Source organism: Echeneis naucrates, chromosome 5 (genome assembly GCF_900963305.1).
Source record: "Echeneis naucrates chromosome 5, fEcheNa1.1, whole genome shotgun sequence".
Lineage (NCBI taxonomy): Eukaryota > Metazoa > Chordata > Actinopteri > Carangiformes > Echeneidae > Echeneis > Echeneis naucrates.
The window spans coordinates 17,530,686-17,552,117 of NC_042515.1; the positions used below are offsets into that span (position 1 = coordinate 17,530,686).

General features: G+C 42.4%; 1 protein-coding gene across 3 annotated transcripts; it reads left to right on the forward strand.

Moving 5' to 3' along the window:
* Positions 1-327: 327 nt before the first annotated feature.
* Positions 328-21,070, forward strand: LOC115043447 (RNA-binding protein Musashi homolog 1-like). Of its 3 annotated transcripts, none has more exons than XM_029501937.1 (14): positions 328-470; positions 985-1,025; positions 1,811-1,892; positions 2,048-2,132; positions 10,368-10,409; positions 10,903-10,995; positions 16,360-16,408; positions 16,977-17,059; positions 17,246-17,363; positions 18,611-18,691; positions 19,243-19,299; positions 20,182-20,244; positions 20,406-20,593; positions 20,667-21,070. In XM_029501937.1, the coding sequence occupies exons 1-14, from the start codon at positions 406-408 to the stop codon at positions 20,706-20,708; spliced, it is 1,089 nt and encodes a 362-aa protein (XP_029357797.1). In that variant the 5' UTR covers positions 328-405; the 3' UTR covers positions 20,709-21,070. The 3 variants fall into 3 exon arrangements, with proteins under 3 accessions (XP_029357797.1, XP_029357798.1, XP_029357799.1); XM_029501938.1 differs by having other exon boundaries at positions 20,182-20,238; positions 20,439-20,593; XM_029501939.1 differs by lacking the exon at positions 19,243-19,299 and having other exon boundaries at positions 20,439-20,593.
* Positions 21,071-21,432: the final 362 nt, after the last annotated feature.

The window sequence follows — 21,432 nt, forward strand, 5'->3', positions numbered from 1 at the left end:
TAATGGGCCATGCTGTTGTGATCAACCAATGACATGAACGGCGGGGGAAACACTACAGAGAGCGCCGGTGGCAGCGCGAAGAAAGGCAGGCGGGCAGGCAGGCAGGCAGGCAACGTGCTGGAGGGAGGAGGGAGGTCCGAGGCCGGGCCGGCTACGGGAAAAACGAGGTAGAGGCGGAGTCTCTGGCAGAGCGCGTATGCATGTGTGCGTACGTGCGCGCGCGTCTCCTCGCTCACCCCTCCTCCTTTTAACCACCCCACCCCCATCTCTGCTGCCCCCCCCCGCTCCCCCCTCCCTCCTCCGGCTGCCCGCCCCTGAGTCTGGAGCAGCAGCAGCAGCAGCAGCAGTGGAGCCTCGCTGCCTCTCCTCGCCTCACAGTGCGGGAATATACCAGCGGAGAGCAGAATGGACACGGAAGGGAGCCAGAGCAGCCTGTCCTCCGGCACGGACAACTCCCCCCACGACCCCTGGTAACGGCCTCGGCCCGCCCGCCTGCCTTTTGCTCGCCTCTCGGCCCGGTTTGAGTTCACCTTGGACTTTAGTTGAGTTCAGTGCGGGAGCGGAGCCGCGCCGAGACAAAAGACAAGCACGCTGTGTGTGTGTGTGTGTGTGTGTGTGTGTGTGTGTGTGTGTGGGATGGATCCACTCAGCAGAGGAGACAGACGCACCGCTGCTTTCCGCCTGTTTTTCCCCCTCTTGCTTGTTTATTTATCTCGGTTTTCCTCCAGAAGGCCACATTGCAACTTCTCCCCCATCATCAGGAAAATCCTCTCCTTTCCCCCCCTTCTCTGGGGGATTATAACGGCCCGACTGGCCGATTGGTGACTTCGCAACATGGCCGATGCTTTCTTCTTACTTTATTGATGCTATATTACAAATAATCCCCCCCTCTCACCCCCAGTTTGCCCCCTGAATGTGCCTGTGTTGTGCTTGAAAGACGCGTGTTATTCTGTGTGACTTACAGCTTCTATTTCTCTCATTCAGCAAAATGTTCATCGGGGGTCTGAGTTGGCAGACAACACAAGGTGAGCTGTCCCGCACGCTACTTTAATAAGTCTCAATGAAAGCCTCCTGTTTACTCCTACACATACATCTGGCTCCATTATAGCTCCCACATTAACCGCCTGCCTTTCCTGAAGTTAAGGAGAAACACTGTAAATAGTTAAATCAGAGCCTTCGATTCAATAAGGATCAGCTTTTAGGATTTAGACTTGCCGAGACGCAGGGAGATTAACACTGGAAATGCGTGCAATGACGTCGACTTGTCTTGCCTTTTTTTTTAACCCGTGCACTCGTTACGGTATTAATATCAGAAAATTGTATTTATACTGAGAAGTGATCTATTATTATTCGGCGATTAAGCAGAAGTTCGCCTCGTATCGCTGCCCGCGCTCGTTTGTGTTGTTTTCCTTATTGTTGCGCTCCGCTGCATCCATTCATTTATTTTAAGAGCCATGAGCGCAGGCTGATGCATGAATACAGTTTATTCTTGTTGCGATGGCCCGTGTTATTATCGCGCTGCCACCGCTGCTGCTGCTGCTGCTGTGGTGGCAAAACAGCAATCGTCACCAAGTGTAGCTTTGTTTGCGGGGCCTAATGGGCTGTTATGCTGAATGGTCAGATAGCTTCGTGTGCAGCCTCCGAGGTGCTGGAGGGACACAAACACAACGTGGTCCGCCCGACCGACCCCCATTGTCTCCCCGCAGCCAGTGGCAGCGAGAGCACCTCGGCAGGGCCTGCACAGGACAGCGGCTCCCCATCCCCGCCGTCCGTCTAATCGCCCTCTCCCTCCATTTGCTTCCCCTTGCAGAGGGCTTGAAGGAGTACTTCTGTAAATTTGGCGAGGTGAAGGAGTGTATGGTGATGCGGGATCCCGTTACCAAGCGGTCGAGGTAAGAAGGAGGCGTGTGCGCTCCGCCGCCCTATCACTGGATGCCCCATGCGTCTCCATGCTTTTTTTCCCCTTCTTTTTCCATGGGACTGTTTAAGCTGCCGTGAGTTTGCATTCTGATATTTTGGGCTTGAAATGTTTTTTTTCTCTGCACAGGGGCTTTGGGTTTGTGACATACGCAGAACAGGCCGGTGTGGAAAAGGTTTTGGCGCAAAACAGACACGAGCTGGATTCCAAAACGGTGAGTCCGAAAAAACCCGGAAGGTGCCACTAAGTTGTCATGGGTAACTTTTCCAAGCATGTTTTTTTTCCTCCCCTGAGTGCATTTTGCCTCCCCACCGTATGGCTTGTAAAGTTGAGGAGTGCATTTTGGAGCAGCCCCCCTCCTCCCTCTCCCTGCTCATTTCCCCCTCCAAATCCCGGTTCAGGGCGCCAACATGAAAGCGTTCTTTCTTGGTCTACATTGCCATGGTTACCTGGGGGACCTGAATGGGGTAGGAGCCCCTACAAAACCCTCACAGGTTTTATACTGAGAGCTCTCAAGTCTCCCCCCCCCCCCTTCACAGAAAATAACAGCACCCGCTTTGGTGGTGGCAACTTTCAGAGAAAAAAAGTTTGAGAAAAGGAAACAGTTGTAGCAGCGGTTCCTAAACTGATATCAGGGGAAGCCTGCAAGCTTTAGGTGAATTTAAATGTATATTAAATATGACGGCTTTGTGCAGCATGTGTTGGAGAAACTATTTCTCTTTGGTTTCCCCTCTGAAAATTGACATTTGATGCACAATTGACATGTGACAATTCAAATGTGTTTAAATGGGTCAAATCAGTAATCAGCAGAGGTCAGGGCACACAATATGCCTATGGTTGGCTCAATAATATACTTGCACTTTGTTGGCAAAGGTACAAGTGGGAATCCCTGTGGTTGGTAGTTTGGCGCAAGTCAAAGCTGTTGCCTGCTACATTTAAATATGTATGAAAGTGTGAATGTCGTTGTTTTGGTCTTGTTGATTTGTTGTTGTACGAATGGCGACTGGGTGTGTCTTTGCCAGTCTGTGGCCTGTCCAAACCATTTTTACACACACAATGGAATTATTTGGGAGTGAAAATCAGCGGCATGGAGTGGCAGCAGAGCTCTGGGGTGGAGAAAGGTAGAGTTGGTTAGTTGTTGTAGCAAGCCTGTTGCTCGGGGTGACGCCAGCCACAGGAGACAGTGCTGTTAGTGCACAGCCTGATGGGATTTATGTCTCCATAACAACTCAGATGCTATTTTGCATTAGCTTCAGACACTGGGCTTGGTTAGGTAGCCGAGTCCTGACACACACAGATACAATGCCATGTCATGACAGACATTTATAGCTGTATGTGTGGATGACGCTGATATAACCTGTGTGTGTTCGTGAATGTGGGGATTAAGATTGTGCAATCTTTCTACACATCTTCTGTAACATTTTATTAGCAAAGGAGTCTGCCTGTGTTTTGGTGATCTTGGAAGTAATTCTGTACAACTGTTAATAGCTACTAAGTGAGTTACATTACCCTTTAAAACTGGCTCCTGCCGGAGTCTTTCAGAGTCAGACCGAGTGTGTATAACGCTGGTTTGGAGACTGAGACTTTTGGAGATTCAGGCTGGCAGGCCAATGGAGGGCTTAGGCGTTGCCCTATTATAAACCAAAATACAGCACAAGGCTAAACAATAATAATGTTAACAACTCACATTGCAGCTGTGGTTGCTCAGGTTGTTGTGGTAGCAGTGTTTGGGGAGATGCACCACTTATCCAAGCAGGCGAATGGTTGATATTTAGTTGTTCTATTGTGGGAATAAAAGTATGGATTTTTTTTTTTTTTTTTTACGTCTTTGTAAATTAGAGATTTACAAGAGACACGTAGTTAAATACAATAAGGACTTCATGGTGTGTTTTTTATTGCTAAAAGTCTCATTCAAAGATGCTATATAAAATATAATTGATGTAAACTGAATGTCTCGCAGCAGTAGTGCAGCTCGTTATGGTCTGCAATCACTGTATAATGTAGCACTTTTGTTGGGATTTTTTTTTTTATTAAGTCTTTCAAGAGTTAATTTTTTGGTAAAATAAACTGAGTCAACTGTGGGTCGGACTCTGTGGAGTTAGGATGAATATTTTTAATAACTTGCATAGCTTTATGGGACTAATGTCAACCTCACTGTAACATTTTCAACACCTGTGTGTTTTTATTAAATTTAAAAAAAAATATTTATTTACATGATTTCAATGCAATTCATGTCTGCCTCACACCTGGATGCCCCTTCCCTCTACAGTATTGTTTGTGAACACTGTGAGCTTTGAGAGGGATATTTCTCTCTGGAATGAGGAAGAATATTTGATGCTCTGATTTTTTTTTTATGCTGAGCCTTTGGTTTGTGAGGAAACGCGCTATAAAGCCTTAAAGAAGAAAGAGAAGGCAAGGAAGTTGTTGATGTATCAGAGCAACAGGCTGCTTTGTGGGGATGCAGAGGGTGAGAAGTGAACTCCATTAACTGGTTCAAGGTCCAGTTTACTAGTTACAAGTGGTATTAAACATTTACAGTCCTGTTACATCTAGTATTGTCTTATTCGGCCACAGAGAACTAAAGCCAGGAGGTGACCTAGAATTATAATTACTGTCAATACTCGTGTGTCTAAAAAATATGTACACAACAAATGATTAAAAAGTCCACTTTTGTATGTAGTGAACTTTTTGAGGTTGCTGAGGGTTGATTTCCTGTTAGGGCAGAATATGGCCTTAGGGCGATGGTGTGCAGTTGTGTTTCTCTGGCGAGAGAAGGCATTTGTTTTCTTGGCAAAATACTTTACTGAGACCAGTGACAGGAAGAAGAGAACACAAAGCCAGATATTCTCTGAAATGTTTCTTTTTCCCGTTTGCTCGGATTACAGCAGGAGTTCAGTTTTTTGCGTATCACCATTTGTTGTGTGTTCGTGTGCTGTGATGGATTATTGTGCTCCTTTTTGTTCTTATGTTTAATAAACATATTTCTTAAGACATTTCCATGGTGCACCAGACAGTACTTATGATTTATTTATTTTGTGATGATGCATAAGTAATAAGTAGTTGTTATTTTTAAAGGCCAGTGTCCCCAAATAGTATTAGTAAATAATGAAGTGTTGTGCTAAATTAGCGTCACCTAAAAGGAAAGCATATTTATAGGGGATTGGGGGTATAAGGAATACACAGATTATTGTGATTATGTTTTTAAAACACTTTTCAGTGAGTAATCAGGGACGCTCCTCTGTGTCACGGCAGGTGGTAATTGCTGCTTTTGGCCCCACCGTCTCTGAAGGTACAGTAGTAGTCACCAGTATGGTGCTAATATAGCTGCTTTCATCTACGGCCATTCACTGCAGCAACATATGCTAGCAGCAGCCTCTGTGGACTATTGGCACCACAGTGTGCCAATGTCTGTACTGTCACAGTCTCTACTGGTCTAACACCTGGGTAGCGGAGGACTTAAGATGCTAGCAGCAGCTCCTCGCTACTCACTGGAGATTAGTTGTTAATGCTGACGTGGACAAAAATGGACAGGGGGATGGAGAAGGTGGAGGAGAAGAGAGCTAAAGAGAGGAGAGGGAGAGAGAGGCCCAGCTCTTGTGCTGTAATTAGTATGGATCTGAAAAGCAACTAATCGGATTGAAGGAAACAAACTGGATTGGGCTTCCAAGGTTCACGCGCGACCTCTGAGCAGCGGATAAAGCCTGGACCTGCTTGAGACGGTAGATTCAGGGCACACTCACCATGCTACATGTGCACAAACTCACCCCACAGTAGCACCAGCACCACCACCACAACAACAAGCACACACACCCGGCCTGGCGAGGTGCTCAAGCAGGGTTACAGAGGTAGTGGTGGGGTTGGGTTGGGGGTCCTCATTAGTGAGCTTCGTTAACTAATTACTGTGCCTTTGTTCAGCTGTGCAGATTGACCCTGCTGGCCTGAGCCCAAACCCAAGTCTCTCTCTCTTGCTGTGTGTTCGTGCATTAACATGCCAACTCCTTTTGTCTCCTCTTCTGTTTATTGCTTTTTGTTTAGTTTATATTGATTATATTGGCATAATGGGGCAGCCTGCGTCGTTTCTTTTTTTTTTTTTCTTTTTTTTTTTTTTAATCAACGTGGTTGCCATTTTGTTATAAGAATGTCTTATCAGGTTGGCTAGTGTGCCAGAGCTTGAATGTTTGTTTGTGATTTTACATGTTACTGCAATGCATTTGCCACCAGCGTATTGGAAGAGTGGATATGTGTTTATATTTCGGTATCCTTGCCTACATAATTATATATGTGCCACTTTGTGTACATGTGTTGGTGTTTATGTTTATGCTACATTGTGTGGGTGCTTATGAGTGTGTGTACGTGTGTGTGTGACTGTGGGGGTAGCACGGGAGCCCCAGTTCCTCTATGAGCCCATCTGTTTTGTACTCTTTGTCCTGTTAATTAATGGAATCAGAGGGGCTGCCTGCTGGGACAGCCCCGCTGCACCGCTACACTGGACAGGCCCACTTTCTCATGGGCTGACTCAGTTTTCCAAATGAATGCCATCTCTTTCTCCCTGTGCGTTTTCTCTTTCACCTCATCTCTCTTTATCTCTCTCTCTCTTGCTCTCTCTCTCGCTCTCTGTGTATGTATATATATAAATATATATATATATATAAATTTTTTTAAATATAAAAATCTACTGTTTTGACACAATTTTTATTGTTTTTCTTTCCAGTTTGTAACACTGTTGGACATGCTGGGCCACGTGAGGTGACTATTGGTCGTAGATTAGTTTAGTCTTAAAAGCTAAACCACTAAAATCATATTGTAGGCTCTGCCGTCACTATGCTGCTTAGACTGAGCGGAGGTTGGATGTCATGAAGCAGGATGTTAGTCAGACCATCTCATGAACACTCAGTCATAACTCTTCTGTGTCAGTCTGGCAGGGAGCAACTTTTGTCTTCCTAGAAAGGCTTCACCATTATTCATGAGTAGTTACATTTTCACCAGTCTGATTAGGGCTGTTACATTGCAGAGCCACTTCTCAAATGTCAAGCTTCTCTGAAGAGCTATTTCTGAGTGTTGCAAACAGTGACCTGGCTAAGTCATTTCACTTTTTGCTTTGTGGCCTATCTGTCTTCCTCGCGGCTAATCTGCCAGTTTAATAGATGCTTTAGTTTTCATTTATTGTTGCCTTCCTCTGAGAACAGCAAGATGTAGAAATTACGTTAGATATGTTCTGTTACTTCGCTGGAGTGGAATGATTTTTTAACTGCATGGCATGACTGTAGCTGTAGTGGCACTACTACAGGTATTATATTAGGCCTAACCTAGTCTAGTTGGTAACCTTCTATATATTTTTCCAAGAGCTTGTGATAATTTAAAAGCTATGAAATATTGGTGATTTGTCGACATGTGTAGTGTGGGCGGGCAATATTATCCTGTACATCATGCGGTGGGTTAGAAATTGTATACCTTTATCTCCATAATTAACATCTGTGATTTTATAACGTTGTGCTAATAAGATTTTTGCAACGGTTTCTTTGTGTATCACCTTCAGGTATTTAATTTACCTGATTAGCCAAGTATTTAGCATCATTTATCCATAAACGGTTTTCCAAATCAGTAAACACTGACAGTAAAATATATCCACTAATTCACGTAATCATGTACATATACTGACACATTTACTTCCATTGTAAAAATTGGCTTTTTTTTAAGCAGAATTGAAGCATAGCATTGTGCTTTGACTGAGACAAATTTTCCAAAACAACTGCATGCAGGTAAATTAGCGTAAAAAGCTGTTTATGTTTGTGGAATATTTTGCGTCGTGAATGTATTACTGAGTTCACTGCTGTGATTGGTGCACAATTGCAGCCTTGTGTCAAACGTGAGATTCGTTTTCTCGCTGCTGTCACTGTCAGCTCATGGTCTGTGAATCTGCCATTCAATCACCGCAGGGCAGCTCCTGTACTCTCGTCTTGTAAGAGCAGTTAAAGGCAGGTGGGCTGACCTGAGCCTGAGAGACTGTCACCCCCTTGGTGTTTACAGGCTAGAAGAGACACCAGCCATATTGTCTGCACATCCCAAGGACTGTTTAGTTAAGTTAGGATATGTTGAGTTGTCGTGTAGTGTTTTTGCAATAAAAATAAGTGCATAAGAGAAAGCAACACAACACAATATTTAATGATGATGTGGTGTAGCAGTGTTCCTCTGGGATTCTGTCATTGTGTTATGCTTCAGAGGTCACTGCAGCTTCTCCTTCCACTAATGCTGCTTGCTTGTTGGGTTTATGCCATAAATAAATAAATGTCCAATCTAAAACCTGATTCGTTCGACAGTACAGGTATACTGCTACTCATATCGCAAAGACCTATAGTAGATAGAAACAGCTGCATCAGCAGTTGCTTTTTTGGTGTTTGGGTCTTTTTGCTCTCGATCTTTTTGACTTCTGTTAAAGGGTGAATAACAAGTTCTTCATACCTTATATATCTATAATGTTATATTTGGCCCACAAATCACAATAAGCACAAATAAGAAACACTGTGTTGCGTTGTTTATGAGTGCACTCTGCTGTTGCCGGTAGTCACTTGTGGCTGTGTGTGTCCTTGTCACCTTTGTCTTTGTGCTCAGACCAGCTGGAGGTGACGTGACTCTTCTCGTCTTTGTGTCCCTCTTCAAGGTGCAAAGTCCTTTTACAATCCTTTCCAAGGACGATGCAGCTGCATCTTAGTTACACGGCGTTGTGCCCTCAAAACTGGGGTAAATCTGTGGCACTTAAAAGGTCCTCGTAGCCTGTCTGTAGATTTGCCATCAGAAACAGGGAATTATCGCAAGAAAGAGATGAAAGGATTGTGTGAATATTGAATCAATGCACTACATCTTGTGTTGTGAATTGTTCATAAGTACTTATGTCTGGCTATTTGATAGGCTCCTTTTAGTTGCCAATATAATTTCAATACCTCCGACAGCGGCTGTGGGAGACACAAGGGGTCTTGCTTCACACATCCAATTATTAGAACAAAGATGGAAGTCTAAGACCATAATACACCACAAGGTCCTGTGACCTAAAATCATCTCTCTCGTTGGCGTGAGTGAGAATAACATGAGATTCCACACAAATTTAAAATGCCAGGCCAGGCTTTGCATATTTAGCATTATTAAAGGCCAGCTCATTCAAAACTCATTTGCTTCTAATTTTATCTGTAACCTTGACCACTGCTGAGACATTCCACTGAGGAGAAATATGGATACAGTCAAATCTCACTAATCCAAAATGGGGGTTGTCTGGATTTGAGAGATTTAAAAATATATATATATCCATCTGAAATATATTCAGCATATTAAATGCTCATTTTGAATTCCAGGCTGTCCTGAACTGTCTAAAATACATTTAGTTGTGTCTCAACAAACAATACAGAGAATGTACATATTCACGTCTCGCTGTGTATTTTCTTCCCTGTGCTTGTTTGTTTGCTTAGTGTGTTTGGATTTTTTGGGGATGGCATAAACAAGGATCTACTATACATGCTCCAAGATTTGCATACGTTCTATTTCTGGGCTTGTAGGCTGTCAGATGGTTCTGACTTAGAGGCTCAGTGTATTAACTAATTCTGGCTTGTTAACAGTGTGATAATTCATTGATGCCCAGCAGGAAATTCCCTTTGCACAAGCACAAGATCAACTACAAACATATCCGGAACAGGTAGAGATTTGGTGTCTTTGTGACAGAAACTTAGGCAGGGTGTCCCTCAAGTTGCAAATGCACATGAAAAACACACTGTTTAACCCTTTTAACCTTCTGACTTCAAAGCTCGATTAAGTACAATGGATTTTCATATGCTCTATGTCTGATATAGATAGTTCTTTTTTGTGTAGCACCACTGCTGCTGCCAAATACTAATTTGGAATTCTGTTGTTGGAGTTTTGAAACAGAGTGAGTGTCGGACCTCTGTGTCTAATGTCTAATTGACTCCAAACATACATAGATAATATATTGCACATTTCTTTGTCCATGAGTACCTTTGGGAAAATAAAGAAATGAAACATGTACACGTATTAATGCGTAGCCCATATAATTCATGTATTTTGGTCTGATGTTGACAGTTTAGGGCCTTTTTCAGATTAAATCAGTTTTGTGAGATGCATAAGAGTTAATACTTTTGTACAGAAAGTTACGTGGAAACAAAAAAAATTTATTGAAAAAAATAAATAGCTCATTTTACATTTTTTATTTTTTTAGACCAACAACGTAAAATACCACAAGGGTTTAAATCACAATTGTCAAAGATCTTTTATAGAATCGTTTAACTATGTGTAATATAGCAGTGCTGGTCTATTACCGTCATTACAGTTTATCACTCATTGAAACAGCAATCAAATTAACACTGGAGTCTTTGAAATATGTGTCATTGCATTGATTAAATGCTTTTATGAATTTTTTACATTACATTATTTCATTTCCTCCCTCTAGATTGACCCAAAAGTGGCGTTTCCCCGTCGAGCTCAGCCTAAGGTGAGTGCACCATGAAGGGGATAATGGCAGTGAGTAGTGATGATGTCATGTGTCACCCCTAATTGCTCAGATCTGGTTGGCGGAGATTAGAGTCAGGCACATGACCAAAGAGGAATGGCAATCCAGTTGTCCAGCCTGACATCATGGTCCTGTACCCTAAACTCACCCCCACCCCCATCCTCATTACCACCCTGCATATAGACACCACCACACCCGTACACCCTGATCAGCAGCAGCCAACGGCTCACACACATACACAGGCACACACACACAAGCATGCTTCTTTCGGTCTTGGCACACACATAAATGAATACTCATAATACTGTACACAAACATGCAACAGACTGACAGATTCAAACCGAAACTGAAGAGCTTTCAGAAACCTTCAAGATTAGATAAACACTAACAAACACAAAGTCTCTTTATCACAGGCATCGCCCCCCTGCCTAATGTGATTAGAGGTAAACGATGCCTTCTTTTTCTCTCTTGCTAGCTGGTGACTAGGACAAAGAAGATCTTTGTCGGAGGGCTGTCAGTCAATACCACCATTGAAGATGTGAAGCAATACTTTGACCAGTTTGGAAAGGTGAGCTATACACAAATCTGGTATCTATTTGTAGTCATCATACTCTGACAAGCCTCTATCTATCGCATTCTCTAACGCAGTGGTCCCCCACATTTTAGTTTTTTTTTTTCCTGGACTCAGTGTCCCCTTCAGAGACACCACAGTCACATTGCAGACGTGGTTGTTTAAATTGATTTCAATTTGATGAAATAAATATTGACAGTCAGTTCACTACCTGTTTCAACTCTTTATCCATAATTTTTAGTTATTCAAAGCATTAATCCATTAGATAACCAGTTGAAGTGGCTCTCCTTGACTTAAGATTATTTGATCTGACTTTTTAAATGAGTAATAGATAGTTCAACAATTCTCTATTATTATTTCTTCATTTTTTAAACAATTTTTTCTTATTGTGTCTGACACAATGCTATTTTGAGTGTTAGTGCTATCTATTTCAGTCATTTATCCATTAGATATTTGAGGTGTTTTCTGTTACTTTTAGCAAGCTATTTTATTTATTACTTAGAATATAATTATTGAAATCATTTTCCTTTTGGCTGCCACATCCAATTATCCATTAACACAAGCAGGTTGTATCAATAATATGACCATCACTGTCAACTATTTCAACTATTTATCTGTTAGATAATTATTTTCATGGTTTTAGTGAGCACTTAATTGCAAGCTTTGGTCTTCAAATTTAATTTCTTACTCAATATTTGAACCCACATCTTTAATCAAATTGAAATTTCAGTTTTTATCTAATTCATTATGGTGCTCCACAGTTATGCCACAGACCCAGTGGCAAGCACACCTCACTGCTGTAATGGACCTGTGATAAATTGCCCTTTTGCATGTGTCCATTTAGAGAGAAATGATTGTTTTACACCAACTGTTTTGCTCAGTTTCCCCATTTCATTTGAATCAATGTTTGACAAAGAGTGCAGAACGGGCCTAATTTTGGAGAAAGAGTGGCCAGCCGCTGAAATTGAAAGACAGGTTTGAAAGATAAAAAGAACTGGAACAAAAGGAAAAATAAAGCTGTTTGGATATCGATAATCTGCCAGCTAGAGCATTAGTTAGCTTGTTAGTTTATCTGTTGTTAGCTGTTTCCGATCACATCTAAGTGTTTTTAGTTTCAGCATTTGTCCTGCTCAGCACCATTGAATGAAGATTGGTGAAAAGCAAACACATGCTGTGGAAACAGATGAGTGGCTGGGGAGTGGGAGGAAGAGAAAAAGCAGCAAAAGGAGGGGAAGAGAAGAGGGAAATGGCAGGGGACTGAAAGGAAAGAAGTAACCCCCCATGGAGAGTGAGTGAGGGAAACTCGGAAAGGGTTGAAGGGCAGAGAAAAGGAGGAATGTTGAGATAGTGAGAATGAAAAGTGAATGTGAAGGAGAAAAACACAGATCTAATGGGCCGTAAATTTATGAAAGTAACTATCGTGTATGAAATGCTAGGTTACTTTTTAGCTAACTACACTTTGGGGGGGTTAGGGAGAGTGTTTGAGTAGAATTCAGGCTCTTCAGTATTAACTAATCAAATGCAACAGCTGCTCCTGTAACGGCCCCCCCTCCACCACCACCATACCCAAAATCAGTACCTCAGACATCGACTCCCCTCCCAGCCCTCACATACACACACCCTGCTCCAGTCCCTCTCAGCTTGTTGCTGTGGTGACCTGCTTTTCGCCCATTGTCTGCTGTAATCCAATGTTTTTTTGTTTCCTTTAAAAAATGCGTGAGAAGTGTGTATTTGCATGAATGGAAAGAGTGTGTGTGTGTGTAAATGTGCATAGAAGTGTGATAGTGGCATCGTGGAGGCTTTGAAGGGAGGCGAGCTTGCATACATTTGTCCTGATACAGACAGTAGGACTCACAGCCAGTGATTCACTTGTCAGTAACATGAAGTGTGGGGTTTCTCCACTGTTGGTGAGCAGGACTGTCTGAAAGTGAGTGTTGCTTCAGGATGTAGGCCTAATGGGTGAGAAGAAATTAACAGAACAAAGCTCCTTCTGCCTCATGTCTGGCTGTGTTTTTCTTTCGTTGGCCAACTCATGTTTGGGGTATTACCATATTTCAGGTGCTAGTTCAAATTTAAATAATGCCTTGATAAATCTGGGTCATGGATCCTGGTCGATTTGGATTACATCTGTGACCAACTTATTGGTAAGTGGATGTTATGACAAGTGTCATGTCTCCGGAGTGTGTTTTCTTGAAATGGCTGCAGCTCTGTACTGAACCAGTTCTCCCTGGTGATTACAGACACTCATATCTAAGACAACATTCCCTCCACAGGATGAGGGGATATTTGGGCTGTTTGGACACGTGAGACCAAAGCTGTATCATGGATAGCACCAATCCCACAGTGCATTCCTGCTGAGCAGGAGGTATTTCTTGTTTATTATCTGAGCCTGGTTACAAGGTGCAGGTTAAGATGGAGTAGGAGTCAGTGCCCTGTTTATTTTCATACTGTGGCACCGCCTCGCAAAGGAAAACACAGAATGCACTCTGCATTTTCTGCAACTCTTTGATATGTTCTGTAGTTTATGTTTTTTGAAGGATACTTCTGAAAGGACGTCATTAGACTGGACAGAAATGGTGGCTTTGTTAACACATCAGTTGTTTTGGACCAAAGCGAGGAGCCAAAGGTGTGTGTTTATGTGTGGTCACCTTAACTGAACAAATTTGGGCTCCTGGTGCTAAATGTCCGCTGGCCAAGAACACCACAGCAGCCATGTTTGTCTGAGAAATAAGTCTGAATCCCGAGGTGAAGGTCTTGTGATTCCCTTTAAACCTGCTGGAGAGTTGAGAACACCTCCAGTCTCTCTGCCAGTTATGTTGAGTTATGTTGAGCCTGAGTGTTTGAGAAATGTGTTTTAAACTGGAAATCAGGCGTGCACTTTAGTAATTTGATAATTAGTATTTCAGGCATTTTGGTCTCCCAGTCAATTATGTTTAATCCCAAGGAAATCCCTGTTTTCATGGCTTTCATCTTGCCTCTCTGTACTGCATTCCTGAGAGTACCTTAAAAAAACCACCAATAAAACCCCCCTTTTTGAAATAAAACAAGCAAATATTTAAGCAATGGAAGAAGCAAATAAGATGAAGCGTACAGCATGTGGACAGGGCAGACGGGAAAAGTTGGGACACCGCTCACCCATGTGAGCTGGCGATTAGGAGGCTTGACTGAACACTTTGTCTGCTGGCCTGTTTAGAGAGAGAGATTGCTGTGGAGTGAAAGAGGGAGATGTGAGGAGACAGCAGGGGAAAAAATGTAAATGCCACCTTTCATAATCTTGGAAAGAAAGTGTAATGGACTTGCCAGCAAACACTTGTTCGTCAGACAATGACCGTACGCTTCACTAAAAACTGGATGTTTTTAATGCCCTGAAAGCTGCACGGTTACCGCTGATCTCAGTACATCTGAGAATATCAGAACTTCATGAGAATACAACCTGAACTTTTCTTCTGTCTCCTTATGCATGCTGAGCAGTCAGCGACTGAGCTGCTGCTAAGCCAATCTCAGACCTTCTCAGCTATCCAATCAGATTGTCTTTCAGCACCCTGGGAAGTGGACATTGGAGATCGTCTTCTTATTGGTTTTGGCAAGGGCAAGGGGCTGGTGTGTGACCACAGCATAAGCTCATACATGTGACAGGATCACTTGCGAGTCAGCACACCGTTGTATTCTTGTGGAGGACAATTACGCTAACTGTATTATCTTGACTGTACAGCACATAACCCTTTTCTCTGGCTTACAAATTCAGCCTCGAAGCGGCAGGCCTGTTTGACCGGTCGTGGTCAGCGTCCCTCCAGAATAGATGCTGCTAACGCTAACAGGAGGGCTAGCTGTGCATGTAACCCTACTCTTATGATAACATGTTGGCCCGCAGCTGTCTACTTACTGTCCTGTTCCCCGGCTCTCTGCTCTGTCATTGAGTTTGGACAACCGGAAGGGTGGAGGGCATTGGAGGATAAAAACTGAATGAAGGACAGAAAGAGGAGGGGGGTGCTGTGTGTGTGTGTGTGTGTGTGTGTGTGTCTGTCTGTCAAGCTAACATTGACAAGGAAGCAAGCTAAAAGGGTCAGGGAAGCCGGAGAAGGAACCTTGATCCTCTACATATTCATCATTTTGCACAAAAAAAAAAAACAAAGCAAAACTGCTTTTTCATCAGCACAGGTGCACACACATACACAGATGTGATCTCAATCAGACTCGAAGGCGAGTGTGTGTGTTTTTTTCATCTGAAGTAAAGGTTAGAAATTGGATGGCCTGGTCATCCAGAGGCCTCTGCCACTCATATTACACTGGTTTGAGTTTCAGTGCTTGCTGCCTAATGAAAATAGCAATGTGGTCATACTCCCCATGTCTCCGTGTAGGAAGGTTATCTTGTGGATTTAAGTGAATGTTGCTGTGTTTCTTTTACTTTCTATCTTTTTTTTATTTTTTATTTTTTTTGAGTTAACAGAAAAGCTTGTGTTATTTCTAGAGCGATCACAGGCCTTGGCTTCCCGGGCCTCTGTCCTCATGCCGTCAGAGTTTGAGCAGAAGCTGCTAACTTTCCTAACAGTGAAGGACAAGTCAAGGGAGGGAGCAAAGAGGGTGAAAAGGGGGAGGAGGAGAAGGAGGAGGAGGAATATGAATAGGGCAGTGGAGTGAGTGCAAAAAGGAAAGTGGAGGGAGAAGGAGAATAAAAGGAGTGCATGTTGACAAAAGCCCTGTTTCACTTAGTCTGTACTCTGTGATCCAAAATATTCATTGACACATTTTCTGTCCTCTATCAAAACTTTGTCACCCTATTATTCATCACTGTTTCTCTTTTTCTTTTTCTCTGTCACATTGTTCCCCCCCCTCGTCCCCCCTTCACTCTTTCCTATTCAGTGAAATGTTTTAGGGGGGGGCAAGTTTTTCTAATTGAAATTCTTTACAGGGTCTCCATGGGAATAGCAAACTTTGTTGAGAGGGAAAGAAAGACAGCAAGGGTGAACGAATGAAAGGGAAAAAAGAGGGAGAAAGACAGAGACAGAGCAAAGACTGGGAAAGAATTTCCTCCAGCGCCTCTTGAACGAAAAACATTCACTTCTTTTTCAAGTTGATAGGTTGTATTTCATTTTATTTTTGTACAGCTTTCCCTCGTTTCCCCATCGCTCTCTTCCCCTCGCTGCCTCTTGTTCTTTCTTTTTCTTTTCTCTTTTGTCACCTGTCACCCCTCCCTCTCTCTCTCCTCCACCCTCTCCATCTGCTTTACCCTCTTACTCCAGTGCTCAGGAGGGACAATGGCACCCCATGCTGTGTAATGATGTGTGTGTGTGTGTGTGTGTCTGCATGTGTGTATTAATACTGTATGTCGTAGCTCATCTGTTCTTTGCTTTGTTCTCCCAGGTCGATGATGCCATGCTTATGTTCGACAAAACAACTAACAGACACAGAGGTACGTAGTTGTTGTCACACGTTATGCCAAAGAGTGTTGTTGTGTTCTGTGTCACATGCAGACAAATGCCCTCATGAACCAAAGCAGTGATAGTGTGACAAACAGTGCGTGTTTCTACAAGAGAAAAAGCTGAAAGTTTCCCAAATCACATTCTTTTGTCTTCTCCGGCCTCCCCCTGTTCCATTTATCTCCGTCCTCTCCCAGTGAGTCAGAACTGAGGTGCCCGCTGAGGGTCACGGTACAGGGTCAGGATGCTTGCAGGCGAGGATGTAACTTAATGAGCCGAGTGAGGAAAGAGGGAGAGGGAAGAGTGCCGGCTGGAGTTAGAGAAAGTGGGTGTGATCATTTCTCAGAAGACAGTAAATCTGGGCTCAGCTTTTGGGGAACCACACCCCATCCCTGCTCCTCCATGATGCTAACACCTGATTGACAGGGGAGCCATGCCAGGCTCATAGTGATGTTGTCAGCTGCTTTTATTGAACATGGCTGCAACAGCAGGCAGACGAGGAGGTCGCAGACTGGATTGCAGTCACGCCATACAATAAACGTGTGTTTGTGTCTCTTCCAGGGTTTGGCTTTGTTACCTTTGAGAATGAAGACGTGGTGGAGAAAGTGTGTGAGATCCACTTCCATGAGATCAACAACAAAATGGTATACATCAACCTAGAGGTCACAATATACGAACAACAAGACATTTAAAGATGACATTTCTAGTACATGCCCAGTTTTTTCATATAACTTAAATGGTCAAAAACATTTTGGTCATTATTGGTATGAAAACTGATTAAATCTCAGAATCACATAACATGAAAGGAACATTTATTTCCTATGTTTAAGGTGGAATGTAAGAAAGCTCAGCCCAAAGAAGTGATGACACCGACAGGCTCAGCCAGAGGCCGCTCCAGAGTGATGCCTTATGGGATGGATGCTTTCATGTTGGGCATCGGTATGCTGGGTAAGTTCGCACTCCACCAAAAGAATTACCAGTATAAACACATATAAAGATAGGGTGAGAGGAAAATGCCGTTGAATGTCATTAAAATGTATGTTAAAATGTTACACATGAGCACCAGGTAGTTTACAGTTTGGTTGGCACAACACACCATCATTGATATTTTCAGTTGTATTCAATATATCTTGAGTAAATGTCAGTTACCAGTGTCTTTAACTGTATAAAATAAATGTTTTCACACACAGTATATAAAAGAAAGAATAAAACATGTTAAAAATTTGTATTCTTGTCAACCAAAATACAGTCTCGCTTTTCAGCAGCTTACTAATCATTCGAATTTTAATGACACAAAGAGACTATGTTGTTGTTATTATTATTATTATTATTATTATTATGTTTTTTACCTGTTGACATTAACTTTCTTAACAGATCTGAATGACTTTCAACAAATTTGTGGTAAAATTTCTTTTGGATTTTGGTGCTCTTTGTCTCTGTGTTTCAGTAAATTAGGAATATCCTCTACTCCTCCTAGTATTTCTTGATTCCACCCATCCTGAAAAAAGAAATCCAACTGATTTAATCTAAAATTCTTTATTTGGTTGATGAAATTGTCTCAGCTGACGCTCATATGTGCAGACGCACTGAGGGAAATGATGGTGTGTGTGTTTAGAGGTCATACTCTGAAGGGCGACACAGTTCCACATGCTGGAATAAAATCACTGGAAAACAGAAATTGAGGAAAGAAAATGAGTGCAGCACTCATTTGTTGCTATGTGGCTCCCTCTATTGGACATTTGACATCATACTGTGCTGTTGTCTGCATAGTCCCAATAATGGCTGTCAGCATTGATCCCTGTCATGAGGTTTGAATTGTCTTGGCTGCTCTTCGGTGACATTAAAGAACCCCAAAAGAGAAAAAAATAAGCTCTACGCTTAAACATCACATGTCTCTTCATGGTGGCCAGTTTTTTCTTTTTTTTCAAGAAAATGGGGACTCTGCATTGAATATAATGTAGTTTGTGATACTTAGCATACCTATTAAATCAGAGCGGCCAAAAAAAGGACAGTAGCTTAAAGGACCAGCTGTTTTTATTGCCATTTTTCTTTATGCGATCACTGAATAAGCTTAACAGATACCAGTTAGTGCTGACAATGAGAACAAATTCTCTGTCCTAACTTAAGTTTTTCTACACGTGTCCGCCCACAAATGGCAAAAGAACAGTACTGATGGCGTTCTGTCTTTGTAACAGGCTACCCAGGTTTTCAGACTGCTACCTACACCAGTCGCAGTTACTCTGGTATTGCGCCTGGTTACACCTATCAATTCCCAGGTAGGTCTGAACGCACAGTACACTTAATTCACACTCTGTAGCTGCTGACAGGGAGAGAAGACAGCCAGTAGGATACTGTTCCTGCAGTTCCACTGGCTGGACATAATTGAAACAATCTTAACCTCAGCAGAGGGCTCATCTTTAAATAGCTGCTCTGCTTTTTGAGACCTCTTTCCTTTAAAATATCTGCTTTTAATTTTTCATCTGAAATGTTAATCTTTGTGCTTTGGTTTGTGATTTTTGCCTCTTTTCCTCTTATATTCTTCTGTGTTTATTTTATGTTCTTATGTAAGCCCCTTTTATTTGGCCGACCCACCCCTCCTTTTCCTCTGCTCCTACCTTCCTGTCCTTCTACATTGTAGATTTGTAACTTTCTGTACTTGTGCGTGGATGTTTGGCGTACTGCTGTAGCTGCACATCTGTGTTTGTGTGGCTTTGTAGTCTGGCCTTTTGGAGGGTGACCCATATTTACAAAGCACTCTCTCTCTCTCTCTCTCTCTCTCTCTCGCTCTCTCTCTCTCTCTCTCTCTCTCGACCTTCTTTGTTTCTAGAATTCCATTTAGAGAGGACCCCCCTCCTGACATCATCCCACCCCCCTGAGCTGGCAGGTCAGTGGCTCCTCACTCCCCCGGGGTCCATTCACACTACTCTAAAGACGTACAATATAGCTAAAACCCAACTGACCAAGAATCAGCTTGGCCTCACAAGTCTAGTATTTATTTTTATGCTCTTAATTGATCTATTTACTATGATGATAAGATTGTAGACATGAGAACTGAGCAAGATGTCCCAAAATGTCAAACGGTTCCTTTAGCTCTCATCTAAAGTAACTATTTTTGCTATAAAAAGTTAAAAAGAAGTTAACTGTACAAAAAAAGGACAGGCATCTTTAAAGAAATCTATGATGTTGTGACTGTTCAAGTGGTTCTTTAATTTTCTAGTGAGCATTCTGTCTGTGAATCCAGGAGACATACAGTCTGTCTTATCTTCTAAATGATGGGAATGATGGACTAATGTGGATCTGAATAAAAACATAAATACATAAATATATTTTTAAGGAATATTTATCTCATCTTAGATGATGTCATCTCTGAGGCTGTTTCAACATTACATACAGACTTTGACCGAAGTAATGTTTTTAGCACATACTGAACTTATAGTTTCCTAAAAGTTCAAAATTTTAAATGAATTTCTCACATGCAGCGTGTTTGTGAATATGGCCAGTGATCTGTAGCTCTGCCTTTATATCGCCATCTAGTGTTTCCAAATTGTACCTTGTTTTTCTCAACAATATGTTCCTTATTTAAAGAGCCAGATCTTCAAACCGATTTGTTTTGTTGTCCTTTTATTTTATTAATGCAGTGTTTTTCTTTTTTATTTAACCTTCTCAACTAGTTGGATGGAAAGTAGATGACAGATATGTGAGCAGAGCTGTAGTAGTCACTTATGACTACTGGATACTAAATGAGTTTGTCCTGTGTGATCCTCAGCCATTCCCCTGACTGCATATGGACCAATGGCAGCGGCCGCAGCAGCAGTAGTTAGAGGTAAGCGTTTGTGTCTGTGCATATGTGTGACTGCTTGCGTGTGAAAGAGACAACCCATGTGTCCACTCATGCATATTTCTATACTCACCCAAGGTAGAGTGTATGACAGTGGCCAGATAAAAGAATATGTTTGTAACTTCTATTTGTGTGTGTAGAAAGCCCCCTAGTGTTGAGACTGATTTGTCTCCTCTGTATTTTAGGCTCCACCCCTTCACGCACAGCTGGCTTCCTGGGCACCAGCAGCCCTGGACCAATGGCTGACCTGTATGCTGCTGCCAATCAGGACTCAGGAGTCAGCAGCTACATCAGCGCCGCGAGCCCCGCCCCCAGCACAGGGTTTGGCCATGGTCTAGGGGTAAGGCGCTTACTGAGCACACGCATTAATGCGCAGAGTGGACGTGTATTCACTCCTGTGTGTGTCTCCTCAGGGTCCTCTGATTGCTACTGCGTTCACTAATGGCTACCACTGAGAAGACTCAGGACACTGAAGACGGGAGGGTCGCTCCTCTGCTGATGAGCCAATCACAATGCTGGCTGCCCACTGATGGCACAACCTGATTGGCTGACCACAGGCTCTACTGGGCTCCCCTGGGTCCCTGTGGCTCCACCCACCGACTGAATATCTTTTTAAATCCTGAACTCTTGTTTTGATGTACTAATCTCACTTCAACATAACGTCCCTGTCTCTCCTCTTTTTTCCTCATGTAGTCAAATAGCTAGATTCACCCACTGTTATCCTTTTCTTTTGAAGCTGAGAAAAGAAAAATGCAAAAAAAAAAAGAAAAAAGAGAGCAAGAAAAAAAATCTCAGAGGAAACATTTGTCATCTTCAACAAACACACAGAGGACTATTGCGTTTTGTTTTGGTTTTTTTTTTGTATTATTATTCTTATTTTATTTCAATGTGTTAAGCCGTTTCATCACAATACTTCAAAGCTGTTACTAATGAGACCAGAGAGCGAAAAGCCGTGCAAGATGGGTCATTGTCCAAAAAACATTTTTAACAAAAGAAGAACAAATCCAACACAGTCCTTTTTTTTAAACTCCAGCTTCACGGAAACATTGAAAAAAAAAAAACAAACAAAAAACTAAAATGTATATTTTGGTAGTCTTTAAAACAAAACCTTTGTAATATTGTTATTAATATTGACATAATAATGATAATCTGTAAGGTATTTTATTCTGTAATTGGTTT

What these genes read in the sequence shown, in the direction of transcription:
- LOC115043447 (XM_029501937.1), top strand. Translation starts at nt 406, where the DNA reads ATGGACACGGAAGGGAGCCAGAGCAGCCTGTCCTCCGGCACGGACAAC. An exon ending in AGCAGTAGTTAGAGGTAAGC is followed by an intron (nt 20,245 to 20,405) that starts GTTTGTGTCTGT and finishes AAAGCCCCCTAG; the next exon opens with TGTTGAGACTGATTTGTCTC. An exon ending in GGTTTGGCCATGGTCTAGGG is followed by an intron (nt 20,594 to 20,666) that starts GTAAGGCGCTTA and finishes GTGTCTCCTCAG; the next exon opens with GGTCCTCTGATTGCTACTGC.